At 39.0% G+C, this 18,117-nt stretch overlaps 1 protein-coding gene across 4 annotated transcripts in view; it reads right to left on the bottom strand.

Moving 5' to 3' along the window:
* sema6cb (semaphorin 6Cb) overlaps positions 1-18,117 on the bottom strand; it is a 147,190-nt gene that overhangs the window by 46,916 nt on the left and 82,157 nt on the right. For all 4 annotated transcript variants that reach the window (XM_004560163.5, XM_004560165.5, XM_004560166.5 and 1 more), the window contains 7 exons: positions 16,287-16,489; positions 11,762-11,876; positions 10,259-10,316; positions 7,101-7,157; positions 6,604-6,705; positions 1,431-1,521; positions 386-508 (listed from right to left, as the gene is read on the bottom strand). In XM_004560163.5, the coding sequence (XP_004560220.1) occupies positions 386-508; positions 1,431-1,521; positions 6,604-6,705; positions 7,101-7,157; positions 10,259-10,316; positions 11,762-11,876; positions 16,287-16,428 (688 nt within the window). In that variant the 5' untranslated portion in view covers positions 16,429-16,489. The remainder of the gene's footprint in view (positions 1-385; positions 509-1,430; positions 1,522-6,603; positions 6,706-7,100; positions 7,158-10,258; positions 10,317-11,761; positions 11,877-16,286; positions 16,490-18,117) is intronic.

Here is an 18,117-nt window from a genome sequence, read left to right as displayed (position 1 = left end):
AATAAAAACTAAAGGGGAGATTTTGACAAATGAAACTGATGTTTATTAATTATTTGTAACGGCTCGAAAGTGTGGAAAAACATAAACCTGGACACGAAGAAAGTTACTTCCAAAATAAAGGTTCAATTTAAAGGTCAGTGCTACCTGCAGATGTCAACCATGTAAATGTTTGTACAAGATTTGATAAGCCCTGCATTAGACCTCAAAGCTCGGTGAATTTTAGTAGTTTACACATTTAGGATGTCATCTGAAATGAAACAAGGTCTCAGATCCCACACCATATCAGAAAATCTTCCATTTCCTTAACCTACCACCAACCGCATTACAGAGCCACAGCTGCATTTGATATGCTATTACGTTACACCTTATTGCATTGGCTTCTCACCTCGCAGCCATTTGGAGTCATACTTCACTGTACGCAGCACGGGGCTGCTTTCACCCAAACTTCTGTAAATAACTGCGTCACTTGCCAAGAAGTCAGTCATGGTGGCAGAGTAGAAATCACCACCTGAGAAAAAGGAAAAAAGTTATTGAGAACTACAGTCAAGGATCACAATTCCCACTAACCCACTTCTCTTAAGTGTCTATTTTGGTCACAGGTGACTTTTATTCCTCTTTAAAAGGAGGCTAAGGAAAGCAGTTGTAGGAGACTATGCGAGCTTTAATAACAGCCTGTGTGAACTTTGCATAAATGTCAGTGGAAACCTGGCAGGGTTGAGTGTACGTTTGGCTCTCTCTTCCCTGAACTTGATCCTGATGTGTTCACAATGTATCAACTTGCTTCACTGCTATGTTCATAAAGCAGTAAATCTAACCACAAACCGGGATCTGTGAAGAGGAAACTTCAGATTATACCATCTGATGATTTATGCCAAGATACTCAATTATATCGACATTTCAGGCTTTTAGCTCAGACTCTTACTGAGACACACTTGTAATGAGGCACTAATTGAAGTTAACATGCAGTTTAGCAGATTATATATTATTATCTTAGTATCCAATTACCACGTCAGAGAGACAGAACGCCAAGTGCAGTTACACGTTTAAGCCTATTGATTAGAAATGGTCCTTTATATGTAACAGCTACCCACTTTTAGCAAACCATGCTCTTCTGTTTCTGAAAGATGAACGTCATTTTCCTATTGTTCCACCCCCTTCTAATACATTTATAACATATTTTCACAAGGTTAATATAAAAAAACAAAACAAAACAGGCAAAATATATGTGACTTCTTCTGAATATAGTCCACCACAAACATCGTTTTACCCGACTTCAAGTTCATTTAATAAACGCTAGTTTGATTAAAAAGAAAAAAACATTACTCCAAGCCTGACCTATATAATAAAAATGTCACAGCACAGATCATCAGCAATGAGAAACCTGAACCTGTGAGATTTCAAGTTTGAACATCATCTGGGTCACTACTTACCTGCGAAAAGGCCGACATTGGACTGGCGGGACTCGAAGGGACATCGAGCCTGTCCCACCACCTCCTCCCCTTCCTGCTCCAGTGTCGACATCTAGGACAGAAATGAAGCAGCTTTACAAGGATGTATACAAAGCTTCAAAGCTAACCCAACAGAAGAATGGGCTATAAAACACAGAGTGACAGTTGTAAACAAGAAAACAACACCGCTGTTTACACTTATAAACCCACGAGGTTGTTTCTGCCCTGACAGAAAAAAAAAAAAAAAATCAATCAGCCTCAAACACCAAAAGTCTTTAATGCAGTGAGAATTGCAGTTGGACGCAAAGGAGGTGTATCAAATCAATGTGTAATAATGAAAGGCAACACATGCATCATAAAGATTAGTTTTATTTGGTGTATTGTATACAGGTCATTTCCATAAAAGATGTGTGAAAGCAGAGAGGCCAGTTTATCTCTCAGGCACAGATATTAAAGCTGCTATTTTTCCAGCCCCTGCTGTTAACAAGGTTGCGAGCCTCAAACACAACAACAAGAGAAACCCAGCAGAGCGACTTCACCGCCCTCTGTGTCAACAAGGTGACTGACACACATACACCGCGTTAACAGTCCATAAACACGTTGGCCTGGATTTTTCAGGCTTGTTCGACACATAGCTCTGTGTGATTGCTGTTCTATTGTTGTTCTGCAAGATGATTGTCAAACTCGGTCCTTTCTACAAAACTAAATAGAGAGATCATGAATGTGGAGTAGACATGATAACCTAACAGTTACACAACTATAACAAGAGCAATACAAGACATATGCTCTGCATTTAGGAGAAATATATTGCATTTTTTAAAAGGGAAGAACTTTTATCTAAACCTATATTTGCACGTTACAATATTCAGAATATTTAAAAAAAACAATGCTCTTTCAGGCAGCCTGGACTGTGAATGTCTTTTACAGTTTTCATGTTTTTCTCTATTGATAGGAATTACCCATTTCATGACAGCACCCACCTCCCTGTGTGCAAATGCTTCACCAAAACAAGTTTCAATGCGTCCCGAGCTAAGTGTTCCCCACGAGAGATTGTTTTTAAAAAATACAAGCCAGTGTGTTTTTCTCCTGCACTTAAATGGTAAACCACTTTCCCCAGCAGGTGCTGTTTTCCAAGAGACATGACAAGACCACTTCACGTTCACACTGTCAGGTATGGATATGTTTTGTAAGCTTAGGGTTAAGTTAGAGTTAGGCTGCTGTTCCAGGCCGCGATAAGGGATTGGATTTATATAGCGCTTTTCAAGGCGCCCAAAGCGCTTTACAATGCCACTATTCATTCACTCGCGATGAGTTGAGGTTAAGGGAACATTGGTTGGTATCTACTCTTTACGGACTTTGCTTTTGTGGCAATACGCAAGACTGGAAATGGGTTGTAATCCATTCTCCAGCGCAGCCACACAGCTAACTGTGGTGCAACAGCACCCTGTGACTGAGCTCGTTCACACCAGTTTAGCTATAAAAAACGACTTCACATTTCTGGTGGGGTAATGGCTGCCTGCTCCCTGTACATTTGGCAATAAGATCATGCAGTAGAGGAGAAAATAAGCAAGACAAAACCTTACAATAGACTTTTGCCTTCTAAATTGTGCATAAATGTCTCAAGGGATTTGTACAAAACACTTCAGATTCTTAACAGAGTATGTGTTTATGCTACACTACACTCCTGAAGCTGATGTAATCCAGCACAACAGCTCTGCCCCAAATATCACTTTGGTGTAGCTTCAAGTGCTTTGACTGAGATTTTTATTTTGTGCTGCTGTTGCAGTAATAAAAAGAATTACACTGCTGTAGTTCGTTTTTTTTGAATGTGCCTCTTGTTCAGCATTAAAAGGTGAACTTTGATTAGATTTGGTAAATAGTGCTTTTCACAAAAATACAGGTGAAGAGTTGCACAAGTGAAGGTAACAGCAGTAAAGATAAAGTGCTGTTAATGTGTTTTACAGCTTAACGAATCAGAGAAGGCAGAAAAATAGGAAAAAGCAAATTAAAAACATGCCTCTCAAAAAAAAAAAATCTTTAAATAAACAAACATGGTTAAAAATTTTAATGTAAGACTGGTAAAAAAGAAGCAATTTTGGGGCATTTTTTCAACACTGGGAATGTTTGCAAGGAACTGGGTGCATTCCACAGTATTTGTTCATTACTTACGAAGTAAGTTAATTCTCCAAAATAGACTCGGAATCTCGCATCCATGGAAGCTTTCAACCTCTAAGAAACCTTGAACCCCGAAAATTCATCAAGAAAATTATTCTGATGTTACTAAATGGTGTAACTAATGAGAAGAAAACATTAATACAATCAGGAGGACTTTGAACAAAGAAAACAAAACAAACATGGTTAGTCCCATTCAGTTCCCAATCAGTAATCATCTGAAGATTGGTCCTCTTTAAGCGAGAATTAATTCTGTTTACATCTGAATAAAAATCACCAGTTTTCAGCCAACTTCTCCTCACAGCAGTTTGTTAATCCCCCAAAAACATTTCAGAGAGAACATCAGAGAGAAATTAGGATTCAGCAAAGTTGTGCAGTGACTGTAGGGTCGTTACCCCAGTGGGCACATGAAGACAGACGGATTTGATGCTTCAAGGTTTAGTTGTATCGTAACCGCATGCTGAAGACAGCCTCACTGTTGTCTACACACCAGCTGTCTCAGCAGCCTGGTCAGTCAAGCTGCCAGTGCATGGCTGGGCATCCATTCGTTTCTTTGAACAACACACACACGCCTCTGACCCAATCCCCTACTGTCTTCCACAGATTTTTCGTGGATTCCCAGAGACAGATTCCTTGATATGATTTACACTTCCTCCCTCTCTCCCCAGCTGTGTGGATAGTCATCTCTTGTCAGAAAAAAAAGGGCGTTGGAGGCTGCAGAGAGAACGAACGTGTGGATGTGTTTTAGTAAAAATGTAAAGCTGCTCTTTTTACCAAAATTGAGTCTGTGGCAGGGAAACGATGATAATGTGTGAATGTAGGTCGCTACGCAGTTCTCTAAACATTTTATATCAATTTCTCTACAGGACCTTCAGGACATGACTGAGACAGGATTTGATCCTGGAAGCAAACATCAGCCTGTGGAGATCCTGCGTCTATAAGCCCCGAGACGAGACTGAGCATTGTTCAGTAGAATGACTTCCGATTTCCCAAAACTAGACATAATCATGCTGCAGTGAGGGCAACTCTCATTTTAAACATCTGGCAGATTATTTTTTGTTTTACAAAAGTAAGAAATTAAACAGCTATCTTTATGCACTGCACTTGGTTAAATATTGTTAATTACACTTCTTAGTATGCATCCACCAGGAAACAAGGAGCCATCAGAAAACGTTTTTACTTTGCTCTCTACAGCAGATCCATTATGCTTCTTCAAAATAATCCCTTATTTTGAAAATGTTTAATTCTAATTAATTTCTAATGTTGTGGACTGTTGGAAACCCCAGGAGTTACTTTGTGGGTTAGCGCACTGGGGAGAAGAAGAAAACTATAAAAACTAAAGTCTAGAGTTATTCAACTCCTCTTTGGTTTGCAGACTCCCCCACACCCTTAGATTTACAGTCGGTGCTGTAGGACGTCTACTCCCTTCTCTTCTAATAGCCTGCTGTGAATCCCAGTCCAGAGCTGTGATGTCACCTCAGAGCTTCCACTGCACTGCTTCCTGTCAGGTTTTTCCCAATAGTCCTCAAACTGCGGAAGACTTACACTCACATTGTCCGCACAAAAATTGTACCTGTGCTCCTGCTAAAATATAGTGCTTTCAGCTGGCTATAAACACTGTTATTTATCTCTAAAGTGGAGGGGTAACCAGGGAGGCTAGGTGCATCTGAGAGCCTCATGTACTAGCATGGATTTGCCTCAAACTTTGTGCCATTATGGTCCCTGATATTCCCACTCCCCACTCATTCAGCTTTGCTGTCTAAGAGGTATGAATCAAGCTACCATCAGCATACTTTGTGTTCAGTCAACAGTCTGCTCTTCGTGTTTTACCAACACGTTGTTCTATCAACATCGAAGTTTGAAGTCTATGTAACACACAAATATGGGAATACATTGCAGTAATATTTAAGTACAGATACTCTGCTAATATTTAAATGTTTGGGCTCCATATTTGTGTGTGTTTATTTCAACATCTAAGAGTTGGTTCTTTATTTTGTCTGCATTCAGCCTGCGCGTCTCTGCCTCTGCTGATGTCTTAAATCAGTTTTTCCAGTTATCTTTTTAGGCGTGCCTGTAGCTTAAGCTCACAGCTGTTTGTTGTATTATCGCTGAAGTGCTGACTGCCAGACTTCTTTTAAAGCTGACGAATGCTGCATTCAACCTGGAACGACCTCTCTTTGTGGCAGTGTTTGTGGGTGTTACATCACAGTAGATGTCTTTTTTTCCCAAGTGCTGCTAACATTTTTTTTAATCTATTGTTCGAGCTCTAGCTGACTATTACAGATGTACTGCATCAGCTTGTTATTTACAATAATCAGGGCTCCATACGCATGCCTGACCTTTATTTTAATCCACTTTATGCAATTCATCTATTTGACCAGTTTTAATAGTAAATTAATGTATGCATGCTGTAGAGTTCAATTGTTCAAACTGCTCTATTATATTATGATGAAACATTGTAATTATCTCTGGTGCAGCTGCTGTAAGGTGTTATTCTCCAAGACACCCTGGCCAGCTATTTATTTATTACCCAACCTTAAGGGCATGTTCTCCATAAGTGTGCATGACATGTTTTTCTATTTCATAAAAACAAATATCAAACCTATGAGATATTTTATCACAGATGTCAATAGAGGATTTCAAGCACCACCACACAATCACTCAAGTTCTGCCATCTTATTCATAGTCTTTTATTTTAGGTCACGAGCAGTTGTCTAAGCATTTCACTGCATATCGTACTGTGTATGAGACAAATAAAATTTGAATTTAAGGTTTCAACTGTCATCCTGATGACTTTAACACCTCACGGGCTTCGTGTGCATGTGGCATGAGTTTAGCTTAAACTGTCATTTCCATTAGCAAATCAAATAACAGCATCCAGCTGACAAAATATACAAGGACAGGGAACCTCAAAACAGCTGTAATATGATCTCTTATCTGTAATTGAGGCCAGACGGCGGCACACGGGTGTACGGTTTCCTACCTTATAGTTACGGCAGGTGGGATTGAAAGCGTTGGTGCCGCAGGCGAATAACGTCTCGTCGTTGCGTGGTACCAGAACTTTGATGTAGTTGTAACATTCATCCTGTCAGGAGAAAAAGACCTGGACATTATTGCACATCATAAAGCCGGTCCGTTGTGGGTCCTGGCACAGCAAAAACACAATCAAAGAAGGAGTTGTAGCAGGTTAACAGTTTTCTGCGTTTTCACAGTCATTATCGTAATCCTCAGGGCGATTCTTGGGGTTTCACCGTTGCTCTGGAGAGAAAAATGTGATGCCAAAAAACTCAAGTATGTCTCTCCTGATGGCTGCATTTCTGATAAGCTACCTGCACACTACTTTTGCTCATTAAAAAGCTTCTCTTGTTCAGGAAATGAAGGCAGTGGCAAATACAGAGAACAGAAGACCTAAGAAGTGAAACCCAAGACCGAAAACAGAACGAGATGAGAATGTGTATGTGTCTGGAAGATTATACTCACGCTGTTTTTCCCTCTCACAGTGCATTTCTCCACATCCTTCGTCTTCCATGTCAGTTTCTGAAAAATGAACAGAGAGCCAACTGTCAGCTCAAAGACAAGCTGCTTCTCACCATCCCAGCTTTTGTTGCTCCCAATCGTTCAAGTGCTATTACGAGACAGCTGTGATGAAAATCTCATTAATTTCAATAAACTGTTGTGGAGAAAAACAAGCAAACAGAGAAATATCAGCGATGCCTGCTGTGGCTCGAGCAGCTCATCAGTGGGCAGTTGTGGTGCCTCAGTGATAAAAAAAAATCTCTGGATCTGTAAAAATGCACACGAGTGAAACAAAACACAAAGCGCTGCTCGCAACACTTCACTGTCTATATAAGGAGGAGTCAATTAGCTTCAATTAACCTTCTGGCCAAAAGCCCTGTCCTTATTTTGTAGACACGACAAAATACACTTTTTGTAGCCGTGCTAGTCGTTCAGCAGGCTTTTATTGAAAAAGATCCATCAGCTTGTTAACAAGCTCTGCCAGCTGAAGGATTAATGTTCCCCCATCAACTGCTGACTAATTTAGTGGCCAAATTTTCTCAGAACTTATCAATACCAGGCTAAATACTTGGAATTATTTAAACTCATTTCTCAATAGCATGTGAGCAGATAAGAGCTGCATGGCTCAATTGGCTGTCTGGGAACAAATTGGCTAGCTTGAGTGGAAGGCTGCCAATATTGAAGTATTCAATATTTCTGTGCAGTTGGTCGATATCCAGACCAAGAGTTCTCTTCGTTGCCACATAATAACATACATTTTTGAGTGAAATGAGCTTTAGGTAAATGTGTCCACACCAAACGAAAATATTTGCCACAAATCCAATGCCATACTTGGTTAAAGTAATATTGTACAGTGCCGTGCATATTTTTTATGTCTTTGCTAAAGCTTCACAGAAAGCAACACCGGTTTAAAATGCATCTTGAATCTTTACTGAAGCTGAGGTTTCACTTCAGCTGGACCACAAGTCCCTGAAGCACAATTCATCCCACAGGTACCTTGTTCTCCATTTCTTGTGGCTGCCTCTCAATTTTCTCAGACAGCTTTCAGTATAGCAAAACTTATGAAGAATAGATTTGCATTTTAATTGTTAAGGGTACATCTACAAAGTTAGTATTATTTCATTTCCACTTTCTCAGATAAACATGATAATGAATGAATAAAAGATTAAGGTTACTATTAATATGTATTTTTCTCATTGTCAAAAAATAGAATTAAAACATATCTCAGTACTTCTCTTACATTTCTGGATTTTTAACCCTGTTTTTTTTTTTTCCACTTGGCTTGAGCACAATGGATATAAAATAGTCATCACACAATTTCTATGGATGAGAGTTCAAGCAGCAGGATAATGCATGATAGTTTAGACAGGACAGAGATAAAAAAAATAAAATAAAGCACAAGTCACAGATTTGTGATATACAGACAATCCAACTTACAGTAGGAGTCATTCATTCCTGCTTTTGGTCTTTCATTTTAATTATTTTGTCTGTAGGAAAACTACACATTGCCAACCTCACTCTAAAGGTGAGATGTCCCTGGTGCTCGAGGGTGTACATCTTTGGTCTAACTTATTTTATATAAAACTCAAGATCATGAGTCAAATTTTTGACACCAAATCCATCATTTTGTAATCAGTACATGGCACACTGATTTTACAGCCAACACTTTGCTATAGAAAAAGACTTTTGTTTGGAAGACCTCTGAGGTGATTTTGTGAAGGTCCAAAATGATTCAGTAGGACTCAGCATTTATGGTAATAGGTTTTACCTTGTCCACGCTCGATTCGGTTTACTAATAATTACTTTTGGCCACCCAGGCCCGAGGAGACTGGTGAAGGGGAGAATGCGAATGAGCGCCCGGTGTGAAAAATGAAGAGCTAGTTTAAAAATTAGCCGCCATGAAGGAATGGATCTATGATGATGGGGGACCCACCATTTTCTGATATGAGTCAGTCACACACCACCAATTGAACTCAGATGGATAACAGGGTAGGACAGCGAGAACGTGATGGCGGTGTATTCATACAGTCTTTAATAATTTGCCTCTCAGTTCCTGCTGTCACACTGGAGGCAGCAGCAGTATGGGTGAATTGGGAGAAAAAATGCACATCATATACACACATTCAATGTTCAAGTCCTCATATAACCCAGTAGAAAAAACGACTAACATAGTTTTGTTCAAAGGTTCCCCTTCTTTGTGTTTTGTTCCACACCCAAATCAATAGTTTAGATGTCCTCAGTGTGGAACAGAGGTGTTATCAGAATAAATATCCGTGTTTGGCAGTAATTTATATACAACCAAACAAAAGTCCAAGCCTTGGAGGGCTTTTATTTAAGTGCAATCATGTTTGACAAATGAGATTCAGATAGGAGTGAACATGGCACTTCAAACAAGAGCAGCGCTCCACTTGTAGTGGATATAGATGTCTGAAGAGAGATTGCTTAATACTTGAATGAAAGTGAAAGGCAAAGGGTAGAAAGCAAAATAACGAGATACAAAAAAACAGCCCATCCCCCCTGTAAATACACCACTGTTCAAAAAAAGAACAAAAAATGTACAAGAAAGGAAAAGCGGCACAAAGAGCTCTACCTTGGTTCAAACCATTCCTTAAAATGGGTTCAGGTCTATTTTGTCCTGGTGATGTATTATCCAGACTATTACTATTGGCAAGTAAAAGCCCATGTTCGCTTATGTGAACGACTTTAAAGTTAATCTTATGTTTAATGAGCACAGAATCCTAAAACTTATTTCAACTTTAGCAGACCAAAATAGTCGAGTAAGCCTGATAACGCTCACATTATTGGTATTGATCGCGAAGGATCGAGAGATCAAACGTTCCTTGAATGTCAAAGTCTTACAGAAAGAATTTACCTCTGAAGTGAGGTTTTTGCATTCAGAAAAATCCACAGACCGTTGTTAAGGTTTAAAAGCAAATGGCAAGTGCATGATCCAAGATAAATAAAATGTCCTTAAATAAATGAATATCGACCTAAACACATGTATCAATTAAAAGTTCTATGTTGAACTAGAATATAGCTATGGTGGGGTTTTTTTTGTATAAGATCGAAATAAAGTAAACACATTGGAAGATTTTCAATCATGATAGCAGACAGACACTTACCTGCTGTGGGATTATCTGCTCAGATGAAGCTGCAAGATTGATGGCAAACACATGGTCCCTGCAAGAAAGTGAGTCATGACATTATTGATGTCATCTTTCTTTGCAACCCTTCATATTTTTTCCCCAATGCAAAGCTTTAGAAGCATCTAACTTAACCAATTCACCAAAACCTGCCCCAAAACTCTCCTTTTTTTCTCTGAGTGCAATTGATTACAGCTGTGCAGCAACACAGACTGGGAGGTGGATTAACAGGCAAGGTTTATTGGCTTTTTGGCTTCAGGACATCACAGGAGTTTTCCAACTATCGACAAAACCCATATGAATCACTTTGTGAAGTGAGGAATGCATTTGTTGCACGCAGCTGTAGAAAATATTAAGCCAGTTTATGTGCATATAGGACCTCTATAACTTTTTGGACTGGGTTCTTGGCAGTGGGAGCACTTTATTTTGAAATAGAGCCAAACACTATAGCAGAACTTATTTTGCACAATGCAACTGGGCAGAGAAGGTGCAACCCTGTACTGTTTAGATAATTAACCTAAAACACATCGAGTAGCAGAGCAATGTGCAAATTAGGCTGTGTAATGCACTTGAAAAAACTTCAGAGGTTCTGCCAAACTGCAAACATGAAAGCAGTCTGATGCAGAAGTGCTGCCTGAGATATAGTTCACAAAGAGCTAAAAGTTTTATTTTGGAAACATTTACCTTTTGGAAGTTTTACATTTTCACATAAATGCAAAATTGCAAGAAGCAGTTTCTGTAGCCATGTTTTTTTTTTTCCCCTAATCACTTTTTACTTTCACTTGGCCTTCTTGGAGTTCTTTATTATGCATTTAATATATAATATCTGTACTGTTGACACTGATTTCTTTTGCTGGGCTATTTTCCCGCCCTGACAATTAGTTGCAAATTTTGTCTTTCTTCATTGTGTCCTTTCAAGAGCCCATTTACCTCTTGCCCTGTTTTTGCTGCAAAACAGAAAAAAAAAACTAATTAGCTTTACTGGCTAAAAAAAAAAAAAAAAAAAAACTCCAAATGGGTAAATGTGTTGCTTATATACTCAGATAAATTATTCAGAGCTTGTTGGCTGCTTATCAAACTATTTAAGAAGTGTGTGGATAAATGTTTAGGTTAAAGAAACATGATTATAATTACTCACAAAAATATTTATTATACTGAAGCCTTTGTGCAACCATGCACATGTTAACATAGTATCAGACTTATAGACGGATGCTAATGAATATAAATGTGTAAGGTCATCATTCATCATTATTAACTATCCCTTTATAAATGTACAGATTTTACAGTAGGTTGGTAAAAAACATGTATGAAAATATTCCTAGTCCTTATAGTCCTAATATTTGTATGTTTAAACATGAAGTAATGGTCAACGTTTTACATGAGATGTTTTGAGTCATATTTTCAACTTCAGTAAACAATGTAAACATTGTTATATTATATCTTTTGTTATGTTGAATTAGCAGGTGAGTGATGGTGACTGACCGTGCAGCGATATAGAGCATGTGGTTGATCCTTAGCATCCGCTGGAAATCCAGACCCAGGCGGACAGTGTCATTGTCTGACATGAGTCCCTGGAAACTGGGGTAGAGGTACGACGCTGCACGGGCAAAAAGATGGAGAAGAAGAAATTATTCGAGTATAAGACAGTCATATGCATCCCCCCCTCCAAAAAAAAACAAAAAAAAACAAAAAAAAAAAACAACCAAAAAAAACCCAACTGGAAAGGAATGTCAGAACTTTACTGTGACAGTTCACCGTGGAATCAAAAATTTAAAACTAAAATTAGGAATAAAGGAAAGGGATTTCCAGTCTTTGTCAAATGTCAGTGGCGTTTTTTTCCCCTTTGAAAAAAGAAAAAAAAAAAGCAATTTTTCAGTTTCACATTTATGGAGGCAGTTTGACAACGACAGCTAAAAATTTCATGCACAGTAGTATTAGCAATTTAAGAAACACTAACCCAAGGTTACAATTTAGTCGTCTTTTTGAAAACCCTGAGCTCACACTGTATGCAAATGCACACTTGTGGAGGTGGATCAGGGAGAAAAATAGCATCCTAAGCTGCAAATTAGGCAGTCGTGTCGTAGAAGTCAATCTGATTTAAATAACTGGCTCCTCGTAAGCATTTCTGAGCAGACATGTCTGGGGACTGTGCCAAGTGAGAACAAAGAAACAAATCAAAAACATATGAATAGACATTCTAATTGTCACATTTAAATCAGTCTCACCTGTTTCAAAGGTCACGAAAGTTTAGCTTAAGCCGTTTTCATGCATGCACTGCACCCATGAACTTTTCTAGGACTTATCAGGGAGAGTGCACGCGAAAATGCAAATGTTGGACATTAAATACTCTTGTGAGGTCCTTATTGCAAGGTCTGTCTGATGCAGGATTGTGCTGAATGTGCAAGTAGGCCAACTAGTGGGCGACACGTGTTCCATCTCCTGCATGCATCCCTGTCACAGAAACGACAGGATGTACTCACTCCAACGCAAACCATTTACTGCTGCATGACACGTGTGAGAAAGGAAAATATCCCAACGCGATTCTCCCGAAACCTCCGAAAGTTCATGTGTGAACATGTCTTTAGTGTTATCATCAATGCCATTAAATACCTTCACCTGGTAAAGTGCCTCTATAACAAATGACACCAACAGGAAAATCATTAAACAAAAAACAAACATAAAATGTTAAATAAGATGAACTGAGGGAAGTCGTGCAAAGAAACAGTGATATAATATAAACTTTATGGTGCACTATGGCTGATTTTCAGCTTCCCCTTCTTCCTCTTCCGCATGTTAATTTCATTTTCTTTCCCTTACTCAAAGTGCAGACGAACTCACTAGAGGGCAATATTATTTTAAACAATGGGAGATTGTGTCCAGTACTTTAAATAACAAAATAACAGTCAGCCAGTGGATGGATATGCCTTTCAAAAACTTGATTAAAAAAAAGATCCTTCAGGCAAAAATGGAATAAGCCTGGCTCAATACTGACACCACGCTGTCTTCCATATCACAGATACTTCCCCTGCTGTCTTCTTTTTTTTTTTTTAACTAAGCAAAGATTCAGCTGAAGGCCAGAGCATTCTGTCTGTAAAGTACTGTATTAAGTGCCCTCAAGCTTCCCATCTGACCTGGGCTGCTGCTGAATTAGCAATCCCCCCTAGAAATACACCACAATCTGAAATTAGTCTCTCTACAGGGAGCCGTACACGCTCCTTTAACCACTCGTCTCAAATCGACTGTTTAAAGATTTAAATGCCTAATGTCTGGCTGAGTGCTGGACCTTGCTGTGCTGTCTGGTGAAGAGACTCCCAGTGGCTCAGCAGCCCGCCCTGCCATCCTCCCCCTTGGCAAATGAGGATTTCTAATTACTCTTTAGCACTTTCACACCCTGTTTAGCTTGGCTAGGTCATTGCTAGCAGAAAACCCCCAGGATAATGACTCAAGGCATTTAGGATCACTACAACAAGAAGAACGTACAACTCATAAGACAAAGTACCCAAAGAACTACACCAGAATCCTACATTGAAGCTCCAGCAACACTTGTAGTATTAAGAACAATGTTATTTCTTGACCATCTTGATGGTTAGCTTTTAGTCTTCATGGACAATGGGAGTAGGTAAAGTTGATATGCTGTAAAGCCGATTTTGTATTGAGAGGTTTTCCCCAAACTGCACTTCAAAGATTGCATTTTAAAGAACAAATGAAAGAAAGGGGAAACAGTCTGTCAAGGACACGCGTTAAGTTATGACATGTTATCCATAACTGCTAGGACTTAGTTCAATATTTAAAAGCTATTGCTACTGCATAGTAATGATAACTTTTAAAAGGAACCTTTTATGCCCTTTTTTCAACTGCAGGGTTTTATTCTTGAACTCTGTTGGAATTGATTTGCATGAGAAACTGTTCAAAATAATTCTTATTTATCATATGCAGAACCTTGGAGCAGCACCTCATTCACTGACTGAAACAAGAGATTTTAGGTTAACCTTAACAACGTCCCTCTTAAGGACAGTATCTCTTGATTGGCTGCCTCTAACATACAAAGGAAAAGGTTGTGTGTGTAAGATGCTAAGATTAAAGAAAGTTCCTCTTTCAGACATTATACAGAACCAAGAATAGCAAGCATGAAAATAGGCAGTGTAGTGTATGCATCCTAAACAAGACTAGACATTTTATTAATAGCCTCATGTTCTGTATAACCTGTATCAGCTGCCCTGGCTGTGGAAAACCTAAATATGCCCAACTTAAACAGCACGGTGTCAGTCAAAAACAAAAGTGTAAGAAAAATTATTTGTCCGCTTTCTAAAAGAAGGAGTCACTTAGGTATGATTTCATAGACTTCATCCTGACGAAGTACTATGATTCATAATGGATGTCTCAGAGTTGCGAGGGACCTTGCGCCATGCTGTCACCTGCTGGAACTAGAAGTGACAAATTGCTCTCATTACACCTGGGACGGAGCTCCACATATAGCACTATTAGCACAGCTATTTCTGCTAATGGTAGCGTTACTCTCTTCCAGATAGATCAATTACATTGTGTGGGCCATGGTCTCAGCCACCTCTTAAATCAATTATGGGCCATTACATTTAGCAGCCAAGACCTCTTCTGTAGACCTTCCCAGTTATTGGGTGCCACAGATGTGTCCCTAAGGTGGTCCAACAGAGCAGTGTCTTGAGTCTGTTAGAAGTCTTCAAGAGTCTCTTAAATCAAAAACTTGCTGGTTTCCAGCTGTAGCTCTGAAGTTTTAATGTCTTGTGCTGTGGTAACATGTGGAGCCGGGGTAATAATTCATTATTAGCTTCTATCGACTGTCATTGGAATATGGCTGAGACAGTTGTGCTATGAAAATCTTTTGTTCATATGAAAGATTACAGGAAAAAAAGCATTATTATGTGTTTGAATTAATTAAATTATGGTATTATTAGGGACTGAAGAGCATGGACAATTCAGACATTAATTAAGTCAGGTGATATTAACTAAAAGAGAAAAAAAAAACTAAAAAAAAATCCATATTGTAGTCACTGTCTCCTCGGTAGGGACAAGTATTGATTATCAGTGGTGATCCAACTCTTTATCAGGAAAAAAAGCTCAATATGAAAATTAAAATGAAGAATGTTTATGATGTCAGTAAACTAACCAGCTGTCACCTTCATTATAACAGCAGTATGTATGTGTTGTGCATGCATACAGATGGGGTTTTGTTTTGCTTTGCAAAAAATACTGAAAAATTGCTCTTTTTGTAGTACAAGTTTGCCAAACTCTGATCTAAACCAAGGGAGGAAAGAAATATTTGCTGTTTATTTCTTGTCAGTGCTGTTCTTGCACACCAGTCAGTAGTAGTACACATGAAAGCCCCACAGAGTGACAGCTGAGTCATTTTTCCTGCAACTGTTCATAGTCAGTGCTAAATGAAGCTACTGTGAGAAATTTGGCTGCTGACTTTTACACCAAGCTAAATAAATCAAAGAAGAAGAATTTTTACATGAGAGCATTGTGAAAATGTTCTTTTTATGATATACTGCAGACATTATTTACACACTCCAGTTGTATGCCACATACAATAAATGTTTTATTATTCAAAACAATGTTTAGCCTGTTGGACAGTCTAAATAACCCAGCTGTATCCTAATGTGAATCAGATACATGGGCAATAAAAATAAAAAACAGCGCTACACACTTTACATCAAAATTATTCTACAAATTTGCTAAAAGTTTGCACCTCCGCTCTGACTCAGACCTTTTTTAATCATGCATACTAAAACTGAAGTGACCTTATTCGACACCGAGTCAGCGCAGAGCTCAACAAATAAATTTAATTATAGCTGTTCCAGCAGCAGAATAAACATCTACAGATTTGCTTGCTGCAAACATAGCCTTAAACACATCCACCTCACTAAGCTATATCCCCCAGTGACGAGATATGCCTTAGTGACCCTCGCTCTAGATTTACATGTACTCCTGCAACAGAGATCACCATGGCAACAACAGATTTTGAACTTACTTTCTCTGCCCACGACGCTGATTGGTTCCAGGTCTTGGGGGAACGGCGTGGCTCCTGAGGACAGCTGAGCTAAGAAGGCGACAAAGGTAAGAGCCAGGAAGGCTGGCAGGATGGGTCGAGGCAAGACGACCATCAGCCTCATTTTGGCAGAGGAAGAGACCTCACCAGTAACACATGGCCCACAGCAGATTCACCTAACCAACCTATAAAAGAAAAGGCACAGAGTTGGTGCATTGTTGTTATCAATATGACATCCGAGACACCTCAGTGTAACAAAATTAAGACAGTCAAACACTGTAACATGGACTTCTAATATAGTAGCACGCATTGGATATAGATGCATTTTATAGAGATTCTAATTTAAAAGGCAACAATTACATAACTGAAGAATGACTAGAGTAATGTTTAAAGGTGGCATCTTAGTTCCTATTAGCATGCAATGCCTCATGCCAATGCAGTGATGTGATTGAGTGTCCGCCCAACCACTGATTTGTAAGAGTGCAAATGCATTAAAAAAAGGCAGATGGAGTCAGAGCAAACCAGACGTGTGAGGGAAGCAACCAGGAGAGAAGGCAGGCTGCAGGACCCTGACCAGAAGGACACTTAAACATTCACTGCCCAACCGTGTCTTAAACACAATAAACACTCCTTGCTCCACCTGATATGGCGAGATGTCCTTGCAATTGTTTAATTTAGTAAAAGGTAAAAGGTCACTCCTGTGCATATTTAAATATCACCTCTAAAAGGTGGCTCTCACACATGAGCTTTGTGCAAAAACAGCTCCTTCAACTGCAACAGTCACCAATGGTTAAGAAATATGAGGAGGCTTTAAAGACTTTCCATAATCTCATGAGCCACCAAAGAGAGCCTGAAACTGATGAAATGTAATGAGGATGAGCAGGGTGAACATCTCTCACATACAACTATATGCTTTTACAGGAGGAACTAAAGGTGGAGACCATCAAATAAAAAAACAAAACAAAAAAGGCAAAAACACAAAACAAACAAACAAAAAAGATGAAAACAGTGAAGCAGCAAGAACGTTCAACATTTCTGTTTGCACCAGTGAGAGAGTGGCAGCAGGATTATGTGCTTTATACGGAGAATCAATTGTGAGTTATAGGTCAGGACCATAAATGTTTAGAATTGCCACACCTGTCTGTCTGGTTAAAAGGCCCAAGCTAATACCTGGATAATTTGTGACAGGGCTGTACATTTAAAGGCAATGGTGACCGGGACTTGTGATATTAGATCAAAAGAAACATTCACATGGATTTCTATTATGGTAAAGAGTAGATATGTCTGCCGCCACAGAGTTGAAAGTGTAGGAAACGCACTTGTGGGAATTTATGCAACAACACAATAGGCTAATATGTTTCCAGATTCTGCTACAAAGAAGATGATTGGCTTTTTGGAAGTGACAGCTATCTTTGGTATTTTTGAATTCTCCCATAACTTTCTATTTCTTTGTGATTCTTGGTGTCCACGCTGCGCCCACCCACCATGCAGGGTGGTGGCAATACCCAGTCAGCCTTTTAGGACTCTGGGTAGAAAGGTTTAACAATTCAGAAGTTGGAAAATAAATACAAATATAACTTAAGAATGGATAATGTTAAGCTACAATGACAAAATATTTCATTATGCAGACTGCAATGTATTGGTAAAGTTAAAAAAAATGAATAGTAATGGGTAAAAAAATGAAATTGAGAATCAATGTGAGAAAAGTCACAAACCCAAGCTGGAGAGCCTCAAAGATTTATTAAGTAATTTTCACAGATGAAAATGCACTCTCTAATCAATCACATAACGGGACCTTGTCTGCATCAGGCAT

The sequence above is a fragment of the Maylandia zebra genome, linkage group LG11 (assembly GCF_041146795.1).
Source record: "Maylandia zebra isolate NMK-2024a linkage group LG11, Mzebra_GT3a, whole genome shotgun sequence".
NCBI lineage: Eukaryota > Metazoa > Chordata > Actinopteri > Cichliformes > Cichlidae > Maylandia > Maylandia zebra.
The sequence above is the reverse complement of the archived record's forward strand: the minus strand, read 5'-3'. Positions and strand labels throughout refer to the sequence as shown.